The 21,569-nt window shown below is 42.1% G+C and overlaps 1 protein-coding gene across 1 annotated transcript in view; it reads right to left on the bottom strand.

Moving 5' to 3' along the window:
- The window catches only part of znf638 (zinc finger protein 638), a 113,336-nt gene that overhangs the window by 26,169 nt on the left and 65,598 nt on the right, over window positions 1-21,569 (bottom strand). Inside the window, exons 16-17 of the mRNA XM_059963493.1 lie at window positions 19,731-19,868; window positions 18,546-18,674 (exon numbers count right to left, since the gene is read on the bottom strand). Coding sequence (XP_059819476.1) covers window positions 18,546-18,674; window positions 19,731-19,868 — 267 coding nt within the window. The remainder of the gene's footprint in view (window positions 1-18,545; window positions 18,675-19,730; window positions 19,869-21,569) is intronic.

Raw genomic sequence — 21,569 nt, 5'->3', positions numbered from 1 at the left:
GCCTGATCTCCAGAGACTGGGTTTGATCACGCCTTTGGACACCATCACTGTGCAGTTTGCATACTTTTCTCATGACCACGTGGGTTCCAGTTTCCTCCCACATCCCAAAGATGTGCTGGTAGGTTCACTGGCCTCCATAAATGACCAGTGAAGCATTGGTAGTGGTAGTGGCTGAAGTAATAAGGTACTATGGACCTGAAGAGCACTGGTATTCAAGGTAAATGGAACACCAATCCTGATTAGCTGGGACAGAGGGAATAAGAGCAGGGAGGATGCAGAATATTTTTATTAAACAATGGCATAACAGAACTGGAGAATTATTAGCCGTTCTGGCTGCCAAACTGCAGGAGATTGTACTGTTGTGGGTGCAGAGAAGATTCACAAGGATATCGCCTGTGGATGGCGTGAGGGTGGACAGGGCAGGCAGTGTGAGAAGCTAGTGACATATGATAAGAGGCATTATCAGGACAACCAGAGGTGTCCAAGGGTATTTCAACCCAGCTGGTCTCTACTGACCAGAACGTCTCTTAGAGCTGGTCCTACATGCCTGCATTTGGCCTATATCTATTATCTCCTAAACAGAATCTTCTGTTGTTTCTTAGAAGCTACTGATCTTCTTTGATCTTCACACATAATAAGTCTCTACAGCAGGAGTTCCAATTTTTAAGTCATGGACCAATACCTTTAAGCATGGGGTCCATGAACCCTTGCTCCAGAGTTTACAGAGTGGGGCAAAAAACAAAAAGCATCTAGTGAGTGGCAGTCATGTGGGAGAAAACGCCTCGTTAATGAGACATCAGAAGGAGAATGGCCAGTCTGGTTCAAGCTAACAGTAAAGTGACAGTAACTCCAAAAACCAAGCATTACAACAGTGATGCTCTGAAGAGCGTCACTGAATGCAAAATGCACTGAACCTTGAAGTGGTTGGACTACAGCAGCAGAAGACCACTGTATTTAGGACTAACTTTTAAAATACAATTTGATGTGTGTTAAATAAAATGGAAAAATCAGGTCTGTGAACACAAGTAAATGTTGAGGTGCCACCTTGATCTCCAACCAGAAGAAACTACAGTTAATTGGGTCATCGGTTAATTGGGGCAGCTGCTTATTTGGGACAACTCTTGAAGAACTAATACTACTAAGAAACTAGCCAGGATTCCCTTTGTTTGTTTGGGGCTTAACTGGAATAGGCACTGTTGCCAAACAGTTTCTAACTATCTTCTGTGGCTGTTACAACACTATACCATGATTACAGCAAAGTTTTTAAATAGCGTAAATTGCATGCTTTTGTGTTTAGAAAGGTAGTGATTTTTGTCACTAACAGTTGTTGAGTAATAAGTAGTGAGACAATTCAGAACCGTTTTGCTCACTGTGGTTTAAAGCATTCAGGTTTGGAGATGACAGAAATGGCTATGAGTAAAAATGAAACTATCTCACTACTTCGAGTTAGGAGCTGTAAAGAACTTGAAAGTATCAACAAACACTTCAAACTTTACAGTGGAAATTAAGACTTGGAGAATGCATTTGGCAATAGCATTGTATGAAGGCAGTTAATTATCTACACCAGGTGTCTGTACTGATTTTGTTAATTTACAGTCAATCAAAAGAACATGCACACTGGATAAATTTCTTCATCGATAAATATTAGGAACTACTACAGTTTTATAGTACTGTAATAGTATTGATCGTGTTCTAATTTGTTCTATTTCATTTAAATGCTTTTTTTAAAACTCAGTTAACTAGTAGTTTGTTTTTTTTTAATACCTTTTTAAACTACTTCCATGAAACTTTGGCTGATTGGGACAGTTGCTTAATTGGACCAAAATGTACTGCTTCACAGAGCTTACATGGCACTGTATTCAGTAGCTTGTCCGCCAGTAGCCCCTGAACATCAGGTTCTGCAGCAGATTATCAATCTCAGCGGGCACACATTAATAGGTGATTTATTCTTTAAATTATCCACAATGGGATGAAACACGAATAGTGAACAAAATAGGCTGAAATCAGAACCGTCAAACAGTTCTGCTGGGCTTCGGGACATTTAATTCCTAACGTACTGAGAAAACATTTCTAGAAGTCGTTAATGCAGCCTTGGTTTTCCACACACAACAATCCTATTTGGCTGCCTCACTTTATTTTTGGGTTGTGCTTCTCTGGTGGTGTGAGCCAATTGGTTTAGCAGTCCTCCTTGGTAACACACTTCTCCTCGGACTTTAATTACAGACAGCTGATCAGGACTGCACAATGTCTCCTCATTAGTTCTTCTTATAACAGTTAATTTACCATAGCTTCCAATCAAGCAAATAAACTTTCTCACTGCCAAGTCATTACTAAGCTTCCAGCAGTTCAAGTTTGTCACCTGACTGCACATATACACGACCAAAGCAAATGCTCCTCCAGACCACAGTGTACCCATCAGACAAAATACTACCGTAATAAATTAATAAAATATAGTTCAAAATGGATGGAACGCGTAGCACGGGTGAACAATAAACAGTTCGCTGTCCTAATGATGAAACTTCTGTGGTGCCAGGGTATTCATTAGTCTCATAGCCTGAGGGAGGAAGCTGTTACCCGGTCTGGCAGTCCTCGTCCTGATGCTCCTGTACCTCCTTCCTGATAGTTGTGGGGCAAAGAGATTTTGGGATGGGTGATTGGGATCCTCAACGAGTTACCTTGGACAGGTGTGGCTTGACATAAGATGAACAAACTAACCACCATGAGGTACAGGAATCTGGAGAGACACAGCCAACGTTTTGGGAAAAGCTTCTCCTTGTTCACCATATTTCTGAATGGCCCATGGACACTGCGTCACTATTCTGTCCTCTTTTGTACTAATTATTTATTTTTAAATATATTGATATTGTAATTTATAGTCACTTTTTATGTATTGCATTGTACTGTTGCTGCAAAACAACAAATTTCATGACACAAGTCATGATAAACCTGATTCCGAGCACCACTTGAGCTGGGTGTGCACATTACATTAAGGTTCAATTTAATGTCAAGAGAAATGTATACAATATACATCCTGAAATGCCTTTCTTCGCAAGCATCCACGAAAACAGAAAACTGCCCCAAAGAATGACGACAGATGAACGTAAGAGTCCCAATGTCACCCTGAGCTCCCCTCCTTCCCGCAGCGAGCAACAACCCCCCTTCCCGCACCAGCAAAAAAAAGCAAATATCATCACCAAGCACTCAAGTGTGAGCAAAGTAATAGCAAAGACACAGACTTTGTGTTACACCCGGCATTCAACATACCGCAGATTCTCTCTCTCCCTAATAAGGGAGAAAAAGGTGTCTCCATTTTCCTGGCAAGTGGGGAGACATAACACACAACTCGCTGGTTTACAATGTTAAAAGTCCGTTACGTTGCTTTTTCTGAGCTCCGTGCCTGAAGATTGCAAAGATCTCAGGTCTTTGGGCACACAGCAGAAGATTTTCCAACTGGGTCTCCTGCCGTGACACAACCCTCAATCTGCCCGTCTCCACAGCCCCGAGATCCTAGGCCTCCAAATACAAGCTGGCCTTTCAGGCAGAACTCTTGGCGTGCCGAACAACGGTGAGACTTGAAACCCCAAGAATGGGTCCCATTCCCGCAAAGGACTGAAGTCAGCGTGCAACTCCAGGTCAGGGCCTTCAAAAGAACCCTGAAATTAACTTGATATGCCTCAGGTGGATAACACATTAGACTGGGTCAGCCCTTGTTTCAGTAAGTAAAAGGGTAGTTGTACGGTGTGGCAGCACCTCAGCCGCTGTGGGACAACAGGAATCACAACATACAAGTGCTTTTCCTGGACAGAAGTTGATTCTGGTCAAGGAGAGAATCAACTCCTGCCCAAGCAAGGACCTGGACCTGCTTCAATTTGCCTATTGCCAAAACAGCAGATCCAATCACACTGGTTCTCAATTCAGCCTTGGATCACCTGGATAATAGTCATACCTATGCCAGGTTGCTGTTTATCAATTACAACTCAGTGCTAAACACAATCATACCATTAGTTATAATCAACTAATTCCAAAACCTGGGCCTCTGTACCTCCCTCTGCAACACAATCCTTGATTTCCTTACTGGGAGACCACGCCAGCATGGATTGGAAATAACATCTCCTCTTTACTAACAATCAACACTGGTGGACCTCAAGGATGTGTGCTTAGCCCACCCACTGCTCTACACTCAATATATCCACACCTGTGTGATGAGGCACAGCTCAATCATCTATAAATTTGCCAATGACACAATTATTGTTGGCAGAATTTCAGACAGTGACAAGACGGCGTACAGGAATGAGACAGATCAGCTGGTTGAGTGGAGTCGCAACATCAATCATGTACTCATCATAAGACCAAGGAATTGATTGTGGACTTCAGAAAGAAGTTAAGGAAACACACACCTGTTCTCATCGAGGGATAAGAGGTGGAAAGGGTGAGTAGTTCCTGGGTGTCAACATCTCTGAGATCTATCCTGAACCCAATACATTGATGCAATTGCAAAGACAGCTATGTTTCATTGGGAGTTGAAGGGGACTTGGTATGTCACCAAAGACTCTCTTGAATTCCTAGAGGTATTGTGAGAGCAATTTAACTGGTTGTATCACCGGCTGGTATGGAGGGGTCACTAGACATGACTGGAAAAAGCTGTTGAGAGTTGTAAACTTTACCAGCTCTACCATGGGTACTAGCCACTCCAGCATTGAGAACACCCTCAAAAAGCGATGCCTCAAGCATCCATCATCAAGGACATGCTCTCTTTTCATTGCTACCATCAAGATGGTGTTACAGGAGCCTAAACACACTCACTTAACATTCCAGGAAGAGCTCCTTCCCCGCCACCAGATTTCTGAATCGACAAAGGACCCAGGTACGCTATCTCAATTTTTCCCCCTCTTTTGGCACTATTTAATTTATTATTTGGGAGGAAGGCAGGTGGTATGATGGATGCTAAAAACACCCGACTTGCACCGCAAGGTTGTCTCAGCCTGCAGTCTAGCCTATGGAACCCCACAGTAATGTTGCTCCAATGCATCACACAAGTATCAGTGCAGGCCTGTTATGAATCTCCTCCGGACTCTTCAAAAAGAGCATAGACCGAGGCAGTTGAGACAGGGCATCATTAACACGCTCCTGGTGTTCAGAGTAACTGTGTGAGATCTCCACATTGTATCTGCAGCCACAGGAGCTGAAAACAAACGTGACGCCAAAACAGCATGGGGCATCGAAGTTCAGTTTCTGTGTCCTCCGTAAGCACATCTATATGTTCCTTCTCGTGTGTGCATCGATTTCTTCTGGGTGCTCCAGTTTTCTCTCACAGTCCAAACACATAACAGTTCATACGTTAATTAGTCATTGTACATTGCCCCATGAATAGTCTAAAGTTAAATCAGTGGATTGCTGGGTGGTAGGGCTCAAAGGGCTACTAAAAAGGCCTATTCCATGCTGAATTGCTAAATAAACGTCACAATACAGTTCATCCATGGTCATTGAACCCAGTACTGCCATTCAGCTGTGACTAACGCCTGAGGAGTAATGACATGAGTCAGACCACTGTACTACACAATGGACGTCTTCTTAGGTCAGTTTTGAACCAGCTCTTATTTGCTTATAACCAGAAAGATGAGATCAGCTGATGTACTATCCCAATGTTGCTTGATGGCCAAAGGATGAACTGCATTGAATGATATGTTTCTTCTGTAACACACACACAAAATGCTGATGGAACCAGCAAGTCAGATAACATCTATGGAGAGGAATAAACTGACTATGTTTTGGGCCGAGACCCTTCATCTTATGTTAGTGATATTAAACCAGAATTTTAAGAAGGGCAAATGCCTGCAGCTTCAACTTGTTTATTCACCTCCAGATGCTGTCTGAGCCGCTGAGCTCCTCCAGCTTTTTGTGCATGTTACTCTGGATTTCCAACATCTGAAGAATCTCTTGTGTTTACATCTTTAATTGTGATGCACAATTGCCTCAAATAGGTATGTAAAATCTTGTGCAAAACTGCCAGTGAACTGCACAGTTCTAATTATGGGCCATCTATAATGCAGTGCCTTTACAAAGATCGCATGCAGTTTGTGGAGAGGGTAACACCTCCCATTGGATCAGGCAGGTGCTTTGCAATGATGAAGTCGTTGCCGCAAACCAACATTCAATACGAGTCTAGGTTTAAAACCTCACATTCACATTTTGTGTCATTAATGCAATGGGGTGCGAAAGGATGAACGAACAAATTACTGTCAACTTGAATCTATACTCCATCTGCCTCTGATTAATGAGGAAAACTGCTTCCCTTTCCAACAATAAAATCAATGTGAGATTTCACTTTATACTGACAGTTCGTCTGATTAAAGAATTAAAGATGCACAAAGTCTTAATTAAACATATAATGGGAATATACACTCAGTGACCACTTTATTAGCTACACCTGCTCATTAATGCAAATATCTAATCAGCCATTCACATGGCAGCAACTCAATGCATAAAAGCATGCAGACATGGTCAGGAGGTTCAGTTGTTGTTCAGACCAAACATCAGAATGGGGAAGAAATGTGATCTAAGTACATCAGAAACTGCTGATCTCCTGGAATTTTCACACACAAGTCTTTACAGTTTACAGAGAATGATGTGTAAAAACAAAAAAAAAGTGAGCAGCCATCCTGTAGGTGAAAACTCATGAATGAGAGAGAAAATGGAGACTGGGTTCACAACCTTTTTATGCAATGGACCAATACCACTAAGCATGGAGTCCATGGATCCCAGACTGTGAACCCCTGCTCTACAGCTTATAGAGAATGGAGAGTAAAACAAAAAGCATCCAGTGAGCAGCAGTTCTGTGCGCGAAAAATGCCTTGTTAGTGTGAGAGGTTACAGGAGAATAGTCAGACTGGATCAAACGTCAGGAAGGTGACAATAAGTCAAATAATCGCATGTTAAAACAGTGGTGTGCAGAAGAGAATCTCTGAACGCACAACATGTTGAACCTTGAAGTGGATGGCTTACACCCAGCAGAAGACCATGAACATATACTCAGTGGCCACTTTATTAGATCCATGACCTTATGAAGTAACCACTGAGTGTAGTTGAAACTTGAAAGCAAACGGATCTCAATAACTGCAGTGATCAACCGCGGCACCAATGGAGTGAATTTGGCTGAGAAGCAAGATCAGCCGAACTCCAGCAATATTTAAACTCCAGCAACAATGAAGGCTATTTGACCAGATGGGTAAATCACATCAGCCAGGCAACTGTATTCCATCTTCAGGAGAACAGGAAAGATCAAACAGAAAATCTGACAAAACAGAATCTATTTTTTACAGTGGATGCCACAATCTCCACCATTCAGGTGAACTGGAGCTGTGCCACCTGTTCAGCTGAACACCTGAAGTTCTGTACACATACCAAATTAGTAACATGAGGTTCATCGTTTCAAGAAAAGCAGATATGTTAGGAACACCAGTTAACATGAGATCTTGTCGCTGTATCATTACTATTGCTCAGCATCAACAATCATTTCAGGTCCACGCAACTCAAACCTCACCACCCATACCAGAACCAGGTCTGATTATGCTTCTCTTTGTTAAAAACCATACAGTCTCAAGCTCCTTCTCACAAGAGTCTCAGGGCTTAGAAACAGGCCACTTGGCCCATTGTCCATATAGTCAATCCCATTTGTATCAAACCCATCCTCCTACACTTGGCCCACAGCCTTGGTTATTCAAGTGTTCACCACCATTCTTATTAAATGTTGTAAGAGTACCTACATCCATCTCCCACTCATAAAGTCCATTGTGCATTCCAAACTCAAACTATTTTCTAAGGGAAAGAGTTCTTCCACAGATCCAATTGGAACATCCCACCAATTACTTTTAATCTGTGCCATCTGGCTTCAGACCCCTCAGTTGTGGGAAAAGTGTCAATCTATATCACAGGAGCGTCAGGCTACTGAACCAAAATGTAATTTCACCAACTTCAATGCAGAACTAATTCTGTAACCTACAAACTCACTTTCAAGATTCTACTACAACTCATGTTTTCAGTATTATTTACTGACATTTTTATTTACAGCTTGTCTTCATTTGCATACTGTTTGTCAGTCTTTGTGTGTAGATTTTCATTTTCATATGTCTCTCTATTCTACTGTGAATGTCCACAGAAAATGAACCTCAGGGTAGTATATTGCTATATGGTCACTTTGAATCCAGCATTCTGCAGCTGTGTGATCAACTGCCTCCAATCCAAGGGGAACAAACATTACAAAAATCTTGCACTCCAGACATCTTACTGTATAACCTCTGCAGCCATTCCAGAGCAATCATTTCCTATAGTGGGTGGGGGCAACCAGAACTGTTTTCAGTGCTCCAGCCTTGGCCATACAAACATTTTATCAGGCTGGACTGCAATTTTGCTGCTATTCTTTTCTATTCCTGGGTAATGAAGAGCAGTGACTTGCATACTGTCTTCAGCTCTTCACTGACAAAGCTATTGCTCTGCGCCTCTTACCATCTCAACAAATCCCTGTAGCTGAAATCTATCCTCCTCAGTATCAGCAACAGCACCAATGTTGTGTCAATTGTGAATCTGTTAATCATTTCATCAATATTCGCATGCAAACCATCAACATGCTTAAAAGGAGCAAGGAACCCTGCATTAATCCCGTTGGCATACCACTGGCTTCCAATCACAAAAACAATACTCCACCATCACCCTCTGCCTTCTAATTTTGACTTCAGGTCTGATTTGCCACCTTGTTCAGCAGCTGATGAGCTCAGACCTTTTGCATCAGTATCCACTGTGGGGTCCTGTCAAAAACCTAGACTACATTAACCACACTGATGATTTTTCCTTAAGAAAAAAATCAACCAAACTAGTCAGTGTGATAACATCTATGTGAAAACACTGCAAGTAAAAAAATTACCTCTACCTCTGGAACTCAGTCGCCAACACACTATCCACCTTAACAAACCCATCTGGAGTTAGTGAAATTTTATCCAATTTTACTTTTTTGTAGAACAAGTTATTGCAGATTGAATTGTGATGCTGTGAGAAAGGACGAAGGGCTGCACTTATATAGTGCCTTTCATAACCCCAAGAGCTCCTGTGTACTTAACCCGATATTGGGCAACGTGACGAGCAGCACTTGCATTGGATGAGTTATGTGGCAAATATTAAAGAGCAGGGTAATGAAAGTAATTATATTTTCTCCATGGCTTTTTAGGTAACCCTGACCCAATGCAGATAACTGAATAGTAGAGACCCAACAAAGGTAGGAGATTTATTGATACACAACAGTCACAGAGTTAAACAGTATGTAAAGAGGCCCTTCGGCCTTACCCACCCATGCGAACTAACTCACCTGCATTAACCCGAAACCCTCTAAACCTTTTCTATCCAATGTAGCTGCCCCAATTGTCTTTTTAAATCATGTAATTGTACCCTCCTCTATCACTTCTCCTGGCAGCTCCTTCTACATATCCATTGTCCTTTGTTACCTCTCACACTAGACCTGTGCCTTCTAGTTTTAGATTTCCCTCCTGAGACCATTCTACCTGTCTATGCCCCTTGTGACTTTAGAAACCTCTACAAGGTCCCAGGGGAAAAAGGTGTTGTTACAAATATTGCCACTATGCCACTGAATGAACAAGTCAAAGGCCCTCCTGTTCATAATCTCATCGTGGAAAGTTGTGAAACTGAATTCCTTACCATCCTGAAGGGTGTAAATAAGCTGCAACAGTTGAGGTCCATTGCTACAGGAACCTAGTATTACCATCCAGCTGGGCTCACACTACCTTAGTTAGCATTCTATAGATGGGCAGTGACGAGCATTCTAACAAATTGCAGGACTGCACTGTGGTGAACAGGAAGGCTCTACAACAGGTAGTCAAAACTGCCCAATGCAACACTGGCACCAGCTTATCTGCCAACAAGAACACATTTAGAGAAAGGTGCCATCATGAAGTACCTCACCCACCCAGCTCATGGCCTGGAGTGAGACAAATGTAACATCCACGCCAGGACCACCAGACTCAAAACCAGTTACTTTTCCCAAACAGTAAGGCTGATCAACACCTCCGCCCACTAACTCAATCACTACTTTATCATTCCCATCAGTCACCTTATGTAAAGATACTCCTGTGTCTAGCGTCAATTTATGGATATACAGTCAATCCAAGTATATAAGCTATCTTATATATTTGTATTTATTGTGTGTTTATTATTATATTCTTTAGCATTTATGGTTTCTTTGGTGCTGCATCAGATCAGTAGTAACAATTATTCTGTCCTTTCACACTTGTACAGGAAATGACATTAAACAATCTCAAATCATCATTGAGAGGAGTCTAGTATGCCTACCTAGCCAGGCCCGTACCACCTTGATTATCTTTACAGCATCGTTATCTCCACACCTCAGGCAGTAAACATGGCCTTGCCAATGGTGCCAAACACAAGCAAAAATTTCACATAGCATACAAGCAGTAAGACTGATCATCACCACATACACGCTCAGTAAGACCATCAAGTCCAGAAAGGCCACCAAGTTAGACAAAGCAAAGTGCAGTGAAAGCAAGACGAATTAGAGCAACCAGTGTCTAAGGTGGTTGTTTATTTTTGAACCATTTGGAACTGAAATGTACATTAATGCAAATTCTGAAAAGCAGCAGCATACCCATAATGCACATTGTCAACTGACAGGAAACAATTAGTGCTGCAATTATAAGGGACCAATCAGCCTATCAATTCAAAAGAACGCAAGCTCGCAAGTTAACACTGCTGTCTTTTGGTGCGTAGAGCACTGACTGTACTAACTATATTAAGAGGCCTGTTTACTTGACAGGATAGAGGACAGATCGTAAAACAACTTGAGCACAGTGTTCTTTTGCTGAGCTCTGGTTCGTCAGAGAACGTATATGGTTTTGCGAGTTCCCATCTTCACTGCTGTAAGAGCCTCATCTACGAGCCTTTCTCCCTGAGGAAAGGAAAACACAGACAGATGACTGGGGGAAGGAACTTTGCTCAACACCGCATTCCAGGAGAAGAGGTTTACCATAGTGATATATGCCTGAGTACCCCGTTTTCTCTACAATGTTGAAGGACACCTCAGCAGCCATGACCACGCCAGTGCTAGTCAGCCTGCAAAGGCAGCCCATTTTTGTCGGCACCTGGTGTCAACATCAAGTACTTCCAGGTGGTCAGACACAGAGTAAAGCTCCCTTCACTCTGCCCCAACGCAAGCAAGCACTGAGTGGAGTGTGGTAGATTCACTGCTCAACCAGCCGCTTTAGGGACTGCCCCACTCCGGAACAGATTGGCCCATGGACACACCTGGAACCCGGAATGAGAATGCTTGGGATTGCTTTTGGACCATTCCAACCAGAGAGAGGAGACTTTCCATCCACTCTGTCAGGGTTGCAGAGAGGCACTGGTCTCAAAAATGTAACTGTTTCAATTCACATTCCAGCTCCTCCTCAGAAGCGCTGGCTCAAAGGGCAGAGATCTTGTGAGGTCAGCAGCTTGGGACTCTCCGGTGTGATAAATGCAGGTTTTAATGGAAGAAGAGAAAATGCAAACAAGGCACATGAACAGGTTTTCACGTCAGCTAATGCCATATGAGCTTTTCCCCTACAATACAACCTGGTGAAACAGCTCTATGGTGAGATTATGAGATGCAGACACACTAACAACAATTACTAGAGCCTGTAAGTGGGATAGTAACTCACAATGAATAGAATTATTTTCTTAACATATCCACTTGTGTTGAAACTCTTCCAGGCAAAAAGTTATGGAGGTAAAGATAGATCTCTGTCAAAATTAACTTCTGAAAGTTGTGGGTTTAACAATTGTCAGTCTTCAACAAATACTGAGGGATGTAGGTACTGAGTTACCAAAGATTTACCAGTTCAGGCAAGCTTCAGCAGAGAATAAACTTAGATACAGAACAGAGTTCTCACTACACTGTTCCAAACAAATCCAGGACAGATTCAACTTGGGGAAAGAGGCAGAGTGAACACCCTCTTCACAGTCCTGTAGTCAATAAAATGGGCAAGATACAGGGTACAGTTTTTGGCGATCTGATTTGTGCATGTCATTCCTCAGGTTTCTAACATCCACATTCCAAAGTTAATACACCAAAAAGGGGTGGCACTTGCTCTATAACAAATTAGACTGATACTGCCCAAGAAAAACAGGTAGAGACAGGTAAAGAACTTTCACCCTTCTAGTCATGTCTTGGGTTTGACCCAAGTTAGCATCTCACTGCACCACCACATTTTTGTAGTTTAAAATCAGCTTTCAAACACAATACACATTTGTAAACTACTAAATCTCACAAGCATGAAAGAACTACAGCAGTACATCCACTGTCCACAAACCCTACTCTGCAACAGTTGTGTATAATCAACTAAATAAAGGCCCTTCTCGCCCGAAATGGCTTCACTACCTCTGGCAAAGGGAGAGGAAATAGGAAAGATGTTAAAAACTTCCAGCATTCCTGACATCACTGAAGCATTAAACTCTTTTCTGCAAGACCAATAAGTATTTGCAGTGTGTATTTTTCTTCAGCTATCCAGCATCTCTAATGTTTTGTATTCTTAACATCCCACTTGATTTGCTGGTAAATAACTTAAGAACTGGACAGAACAAGATAATGCCAGTCAGGGAAGATACTACTGAATTATTCCTGATTCTTGCACTATTTGTTATTTACATTAATTTCTTAGATTTTACGCAATACCTGTGCTACAAAACAACAGATTTCACAGGATACAAGTCAGCAATAATAAAACTGACTGATCAATATTTAGAGCTTTGCATTAGAATAATGCTGTTACTTTTGATCTTTAAAGAAATGGTGGAAATGCTTCAGTGAAATGAGAGCATAGCAGTTAGGTCTATTGTCCATGTTTGTCAACTGTTGAGAACACAAGGATGTGGGGGAGTCATTGCTAGAGAACCAAGTGTGTGAGAAATCAAATCAAACCAAAACTATTGATAATTCTAGGGTTTTACAAGCACCACCAAAGAATAAAGCAACAATAATAAAAATCAATGGATACCCCCAAGTTGAGACATGACAATTTTGGAAACCTTTTCACAATGAAACCATTGTGTAGACTTCCTTGGTTGATGCTGGAGCCATTGAATGGTCTAACACCTTGCACCTTACTACCCACCTGCACTGCACTTTCTCTCAAACACTATCCCAATTTGTTACTGTTTATCCTTGTATCATCTCAATGCACCGGGGTGATGAAATGATCTGCAAGTTCATAAGATATAGGAGCAGAATTAAGCCATTCAGCCCATCCGCCATTCTGTGGCTGTGTGTATCCCTCTCAATTTTATTATCGTATCTACTACACATAACATAAAAATAGGAGCTGGCCATCCAGCCCATCGCGCCTGCCCTGCCATTCAATAAGATCATGGCTGATCTGTCTGTAAACTCAGCTCCATCGACCTGCCTTTTCCCCTTAACCCTTAATTCCCCTATGTAAACATCTATCTAACCGTATCGTAAATATATTTAGTGAAGAAGCCTCAATTGCTTCCCTGGGCAGAGAATTCCACCGATTCACTACTTTCTGGGAAAAACAGTTCCTCCTCAGCTCCGTCCTAAATCTTCTCCTCTGAATCTTGAAGCAATGTCCCCTAGTTCAGTCTAGTAACCTTTGATGCCCTGATTAATCAAGAACCTATCAACCTTTGCTTTAAATATACTCAATGACTTGGCTTCCACAGTCTTCTGTAGCAATGAATTCTACAGATTTACTACCCTCTGGCTAAAGAAACTCCTCCTCATCTGTGTTCTAAAGAGATGCCCTTGTATTCTGAGGCAGTGCCTTCCACCCTAAACTCCTTCATAATGGGCGAATGTCCTTTCCATGTCATTCGAGACCTATATTCGATTGGCTTCAATTCCCTCATCATTCTTCTAAATTCCAGCACATAGAGGCCCAGAGCCTTTAAACTCTCCTCATTATGTTAACCCGTCATTCCTGGAATTCTCATGAACCTTCTTTGGACTCTCCAATGCTAGCACATCAGTTCCGGTCGCCTCACTACAGGAAGGGTGCAGAGGAGATTTACAAGGATGTTGCCTGAATTGGGGAGCATGCCTTATGAGAATAGGCTGAGTGAACTTGGCCCTTTCTCCTTGGAGAGATGGAAGGTAAGAGGTGATCTGATAGAGGTGTATAAGATGATGAGAGGCATTGATTGTGTGAATAGTCATTGGCTTTTTCCCAGGGCTGAAATGGCTAGCACATAGAGGCATAGTTTTAAGGTGCTTAGAAGTAGGTACAGAGGAGATGTCAGGGGTAAGTTTTTTGCGCAGAGTGGTGAGTGTGTGGAATGGGCTGTCGGCAACAGTGGTGGAGGCGGATACAATAGGGTCTTGGATAGGTACTTGCAGCTTAGAAAAATAGAGGGCTATAGGTAAGCCTAGTAATTTCTAAGGTAGGGACATGTTCGGCACAACTTTGTGGGCCAAAGGGCCTGTATTGTGTTGTAGGCTTTCTATGTTTCTATCTTTTCCAAGTGTGGTCTGACGAATGCCTGTATGGATGATAAGCAACACAAACCTCAGTACATGTGCCAATAGTAAGCGAATTTGCACAGGAGGAGCTGGAGGTATTTGTGCCAAAACAGAGAGAATAATATTAATTGCTGTTGAATTACAAAGTGTTTTGATATTGTGGTTGGGAAAAGAGACTTCATCTGAGTGGGAGAGTCAATGACAAAACAAAAATCAAATGTGGGATCTCCATAAATTGGAAGAAGATAGGCTTCGTAGAAATTTAAAATTTGATTAGGATGGAATACTTTTCCATAGTGGCGGAGGCAAAGGCCATTTCAGAGAGCACGTGGATCCATTACTAAAGGGCAGAGTTAGCACTATCAAAAGCAGGTGTTGGATTAGATGGCAGTATACTTGTTACTTCTTTATGGCTTAACTCTCTTATGTTTGTTTGTATTTTAATATTATTATCTATGTATATGCACGGGTTCAATGTTTCCTTGCGGTTACAGTTCTGTATTCTGGAAGCTTCTTGGGGATTCTATTATTTGGATATGGGCTATCTGATTGATTAGCTGGTGTAAGAGGCCAGAACAAGTGGGGTCAGCCTTTGTTCCCCTTCCCCATCACTGCCTTCTCTTTCGCTACTCCCCTTTCTCTTCCTTTGTTCTCTTAGCACTTAATAAATGACCGCCAGCAACAGGCTTTATGCCTCATTCTTGACTTCCAAGAGAACTTTGAATCAAAAACATCAGCATCCAACACAGGTGATGTAGAGAAACATTTTATTTAAATTCAGTTGTTATTGTAACCTGGAGTGAATGTCTGTTGAAGTGGAATGGGGCTTAAAAGCAGATTTAATCATGTTCAAAATGCCTGAATATTACATATTTATAGGGAAGGAGCAGAAATTTGGACTATTTTGCTACCATGCTTTCCTATTATAAGATTGAGCTCCTCTTTCAAAAAGTAAACTCCTAGACCATATCATATTGGGTGAAATTAATCATAATCCAGTGAGACACTGGATTAAATTTAAACAGTTGTCCAGCATTAGCAATGAAATTAATAACAGCAATCCCCTGGGTGAAGAAAATGACCGCGACATAATTTAGACTGCTCTTGGTGCTCTAATGTCAGAATGCAAAAAATGTATACAAGTTCACTCTAGTATCCAATTCTTCAAATTAAACAAAATCTAAACGTCAATACAGCCACAGATATAACTCAGCTCAAAGTCTAAAAAATAACATTACAAGTTGCCACCAATGACAAACTACCTTCCAGTAGCCAAATACAATTAGTTTGGCATGGACTGGATGGTTCAGGTCACCTGTTTCTGTGCTGCAGTGTTCTATGACACTAATATTTACTTCTAAGATTCTACACTGAAAATAGATTAGAACACTACAGCATAGTACAGTACAGACCCTTTGACCCACAATGTTGTGCCCACCTTTTAACCTACTCCAAGATCAATCCATCTCTTCCTTACTATATAGCCCTCTATTTTTCTATCATCCATCTGTCTACCTAAGCGTTTCTTAAATGTTCCTAATGTATCTGCCTCTTCCACCAGCCCTGGCAGGCCACTCTAAGAACTTACCACCTTGTGTGTAAAAAAACCTTATTTCTGATATCCCTCCTATATTTTGCTCCAACCACCTCAAAATTATATTAGTATAAATTATGAGTATTAGTACAAATTATATTTGTATTACATCATATTAGTCATTTCCACCATGGGAAGCCTCTGGCTATGCACTTTATCTATTACTCCTATCATTTTGTATGCCTCTATCAACTCATCTCTCAGCTGCCTTTGTTCCAAGGAGAAAAGTCCTCGTTCACTCAACCTATCCTCATAAGACATGCACTCTAATCCAGGCAGCATCCTGTTAAATCTCCTCTGCACCCCCTCTAAAGCTTCCACATCCTTCCTATAGTGAGGAGCTTTTGTACCTGAAAAAAGCTAAGAATGCCCTTCCTGGTGTCATCAGTATCTGTGAGACTGCAAGAAAATAGCATACAATATGTATACTTTGAAATTTTGAGACATGAATTTGAGCCAAGAGTTCACAAGACCTGTCAAGGACTGTGCTTACCACAGAGAGCTACCTACTCCAGTAACTTTCACTGAGAACTGAGAGCCACATCTGGAGGAGTTTCTTTTGCAAAAAGGTAGGGAAAATAATTAAAATAGAGTCAACTGCCAAAGTGTCAGGAAATTCACAAGCTTGATGGAAGGGGCTTACCACAAGTCCCAAACCGGGGCCATACGTCTGTGAGTGGTGATTTCCTTTTCTCTGGCCTCGAAATGTACGAGCACAAATTCTTTGCAGCTTCTGGCTTTTGCTTCGCTGCCAACATGCGGCATGTCAGATCATCCAAAAAATGTGGCCCTAACAAATCTGCAGAGGACAGATTGGGGAAGTCCAAAGGACCTGGAGCGATTTTTGTCATGCCAGTTGTCCGTAACAGCCTATCAGACCTCAACTCAGAAAGAAAAGCATGAGTTTGCCCAGTTAAAACCACTGCCAGGCGACATGCAGAGATAATGGAGAACAGCTTTTCCTTCAGCTGGTGAGGGGAAAGGGAATCAAGATCACCCTTCAACTTATCCAGCTCAAAATTCTGTGCAGCTAAGATGAGGGGGCTTATACTTTCTGTCACCCTCGTTTGGATGCACCGTGTTGCTTCTATTATCCCTAACAACTTGTCTAGCTCCTGCTTGGTGGAAATCACACCCTTTGAGACAAGGAGATCAAATATAGATTGGTCAATCTCAGGAGCAATAACAGTGGGGATGTCAGGAACGCCAATGTGGAAGCGGAGGCGGTTCTGGTGTTCCAGACTCAGTGGAAGACGAAAGGCCAAGGGCAAGAGATTATGACATTCCAGAGTGGAATCTCGATGTATCAATGGTTTCCAGCTATTGCTGTCGTCAAGAGAACCCTTCAGAGGCCCACCAGCCCAATGAAGGAGCTCAGACGACCATTTTGCCCTTGTGCCAGACAATATTGTCTCAAATGTGGACTTCTCCAAAACCCCTGATGCAGTTTTAAGTGTTTGCTTAGCACGGAGAAGTGGCATGAACTGCGCTGAATTTCTAGTGCGTCCCCACCAAGGATTTGGCTCCTTGTTGACTGACTGTGTGCCACCCCTTGAGCTAGGTTCTACACTTGGACCATGCAGAGCATTTCTTTGAGGGTTGTCCAATCCGAGTTGTAGAACTGGACGAGAATCAAACCGAAACCCAGTTGGACTGTTGGTGGTGAAGTCAAGCTGCAATGAAGATAACAAATTCAGAATGTCAGAGTCTTACTGGCTGTGACCAAAGTGGTATAGAAATGGAAAGCTATACTTACGGAACTATCAATGGATAAACCTTCAGAGTCTAAAAAGGAGTCTAGTTTACAAGATGCCCAATTTCCATCGTGGAGGAGGAATAACGTCTCAACTCTTAAGGAATGGGAATTTCCTCAAGAATCATTTTCAGACATACATTTTTCCCCACAACCACCCAATTGGACTGTCCAACTAACACCTCAGATCAGCAGAACATCCACATTTACCTTGTCAAAGACAAAAGTGCAACACTGTCAGATACTTGCTTTGTAAACAGCACAGGATTTTGCATGTATGACAAGATACAGACATGAGAAATCATCACACCAGGGAACAACCATAAAAAGCCTTTAACTTTTAAGCAGCTTACTTTGGCAATGGATACAATGTGCACTATACAAAACATATCTAGAATGGAGATTCCAAAAAGTTGGTCGCCATCATGTCAACCACCATGTCTCGCACAGCAGTATCTTACACACCCATGTACGTCCACACTCTAATATATTAAAGGTCTGTCCTCCAAAACACTCTCAGAATGCAATTCCGTTATCCTACCTAAATCCCACCAACTTGACAACTCCTGCACTTCAATGTTCTTCACACAACTCCAGGAAAATAAAGTCCAAGCACTCTCTGGGACTTTTATGGACTACATTTGATGAACACCTTGACCACGTACCTCTGGCAGAATTCCTGCATGAGGAGACAAAGAAAATTCCAGAGTTTTTCCATGGAAGTCATGCGGAATTTCTCTGAAAAAGCTGCACATGGATATGGCAGCATTCGCATTCTCCAAGTGTAGAAGAGCCTATAGCAATCATAACATACAACAATTGTTAGACTGTGTTGACTAAAGGCAAATCTGACCTTAAGCATTACTCCTAAGCCTCGAAATACCAGTTTACACCACAGCACAACATGAGCTCCTTGTTCTTTATATGTCATCCTAGTGAGCTACCTTGAACCAAGGATAGAGCAGCGGCTGTAATCAACACATTTTCCAGCTCTGGCCACGCAGTAAGGTTCAGAAGCAGGTACCATGATTGTTATAAAGCACGCCACAGACCAATCACTACAACATGCCTACACTGGCTGTGATTAGCATCCAGCATAAATCAGGCACATGAACAAGGTCTTTGATTCAACTCCAAGAAAGCTCAAGCAATTTTCTTGCAGCTACAAGACTATACAGAATTTCTGAAAAGGTAAACAAGCCTGCAGTGCTCCATATGGCTACACTCAGTGGAGATGGATGTGGCAACACTTCTGCCAATAGTAATTACTAGCATTGTTGCATATAAGGATAAAAGAAATTTTCAGTATATGACACTCAAAACTGCAATTCTCAACACATCTTCAAAATGACACCCATACAAAGATCCTCCAAGTAACCCAGCAACTTGGCTGACTTGGCACAGGATATGATACACTCTACAACCATCAAGATCCCTGCACATTCAGTGCTTCCACTGCCTGATGTGGAAGTGATTATGAACATCCCAATGGAACTAACATCATTTACCAAAATGTAAGCTGTCATGCAAGTGTCAACTGTGACCTACAAAAGGGTGCAGGTACAGAGCTAACATTAAGCATCAAAAGGTTACGCAGCCTGCCAGCACAGAACACGAGGCAAATTTTGGCCAACGAACTCTGGTAATGAGTTGGGCTGACTGGTCAATAAACAGCACCTTGAATACTGCCAGCTTGATTGGCTCAGCACTGGATGAGAGTGCCTACTGCAGCACACTGACTCACTAGTATGCCCACATAACCAAGAGACCTCTCCACATTGTAGAATCCCCAGTAAGGAGCATACAAACACAAATGCACCACAAACAATGTTAACCTGATAAATATTTACCTTGTTGTGTGGTTTCAAGAACATTGAAGCTTTTACTCTTCCAAATCGGAAAGCAACCCAAAGGATGTCAACTTCAGTATAGCCATCCTCGGGTAGATTGCTTATGTGAACTAAATGGTCATATATACTGCGCCCATCCTATGTGAAGAGAACGAGGAGACCAAGGGAAAAAAAAACACGGTAACAATCGTGATGGCGAGTAACACTGCAATCAACTCCTAACAATCGAGATGGCGAGTAACACTGCAATCAACATCGTAGCAACTGAGATGGCAAGTAACATTTGTGCAGTCACAGTACAGCTGCACCAGCGATTTCAAGCAACAGGGCTGTCAGGTTTTGGTGCCTACCTATTGAAGTTTTCCATCTGGGTTGTAGTTCAAAGTAAATTTATTATCAAAGTATGTATATGTTACCATATACTACATTGAGATTCATTTTCTTGTAGGCATTTAAAGGAAAATAAAGATATACAATAGAATTTATGAAAAATATACACAAGCAAAGACTGACATACAGCCAGTTGCACAAGGTAAATTGTGCAAGTATTTAAAAAAAAAATGATAGCATGAATTGCAAAGAGTTCTTAAAAGTGAGCCCATAGGTTGTTGGATCTATTCACAGAGTATTGCGGTTCAGGAGTCTGATGGTTGCAGGGTCATAACTGTTATTGAACTCGTAGTGTGGGATCCAAGGCTCCCGTACCTCCTGCATGATGGTGGTAGTAAGAGAGCCTGGCTTGATGGTGGGGTCCTTGATGATGGATGCTGTTTTCTTGCAGCAGTGATCCACATAAATGTGCTCAATTGTGGGGAGGGCTTTGTCTGTGATGGACTAGTCTGCATCCACCACTTATTGTAAATTTTTCTGTTTTTGGGCATTGCTGTTTCCATACCAGACTATGAAGCAACCAGTTAGGATACTGCGCATCTATAGAAATTTGCCAAAGTTTTAGATGACAAGCCAAATCTACGCCATGTTCTAAGGGTAGAGGCTGGTAGATAAACTGCTCTGTGCTGAGACTCAACACCCCTCTCTACAATTAGATCTTGGACTTCTTGACAAGACCCCAAGTCAGTCCGAATCAGCAACATCTCAAGCTCCATCACACTGAGCAGTTCTCCCTTGGGCTGTGTGCTCAGCTTGCTACTGTTCACGTTGCTGAATTATGACTGCCCTGCCAGAACCAGCTCAAATTGCATCATGAAGTTCATTGATGATACCACAGTGGCTGGTCTCATCAGTGACAATGAATCATCATAGAGCGAGGAGGCAGAGAGTCAAATGGTGTGGGAACAACAGAGTCTCAATGTGGACAAAGCTAAAGAAATGATTGTAGACTTCAGGATGGCACAAGTTGGCCTCTCTCCTTTGCATATCAATGTCTCTGCTGTGGAGAAAGTGAAGAGCACTATGTTCCTTGGTCTGCACATAACTGATGATTGATCTAACCTGGACCAACACTACCTCCTCATTAATCAATAAATTTCAGCAGTGTCTACACTTTCTGAGATTGAAATGTGCACGGCTCCCTGATCCCATTGTAACAACTTAATACAGGAGCACCACTGAGAGTGTCCTGTCTGGCTGCATCAGTATGTGGTACAGAAGCTGTAAGGGATAGGACCACAAGATCCCACAGAGGATAATGAAAACCATCGAGAGGATCATCAGGGTCACCCCCCACACTCCATATGTGATATTTACTGTGAGCATTGTATATGAATGGCCCGAAGGGTTGTTGACGATCCCTACCACTCATCCTACAACCTTTGACCCACTACTGTCAGGAAGCAGGTACAGGAGCATCAGGACTAGGACTGTCAGACTGGGTAACAG

The sequence above is a fragment of the Hypanus sabinus genome, chromosome 3 (genome assembly GCF_030144855.1).
Source record: "Hypanus sabinus isolate sHypSab1 chromosome 3, sHypSab1.hap1, whole genome shotgun sequence".
Classification (NCBI taxonomy): domain Eukaryota; kingdom Metazoa; phylum Chordata; class Chondrichthyes; order Myliobatiformes; family Dasyatidae; genus Hypanus; species Hypanus sabinus.
The sequence above is the reverse complement of the archived record's forward strand: the minus strand, read 5'-3'. Positions and strand labels throughout refer to the sequence as shown.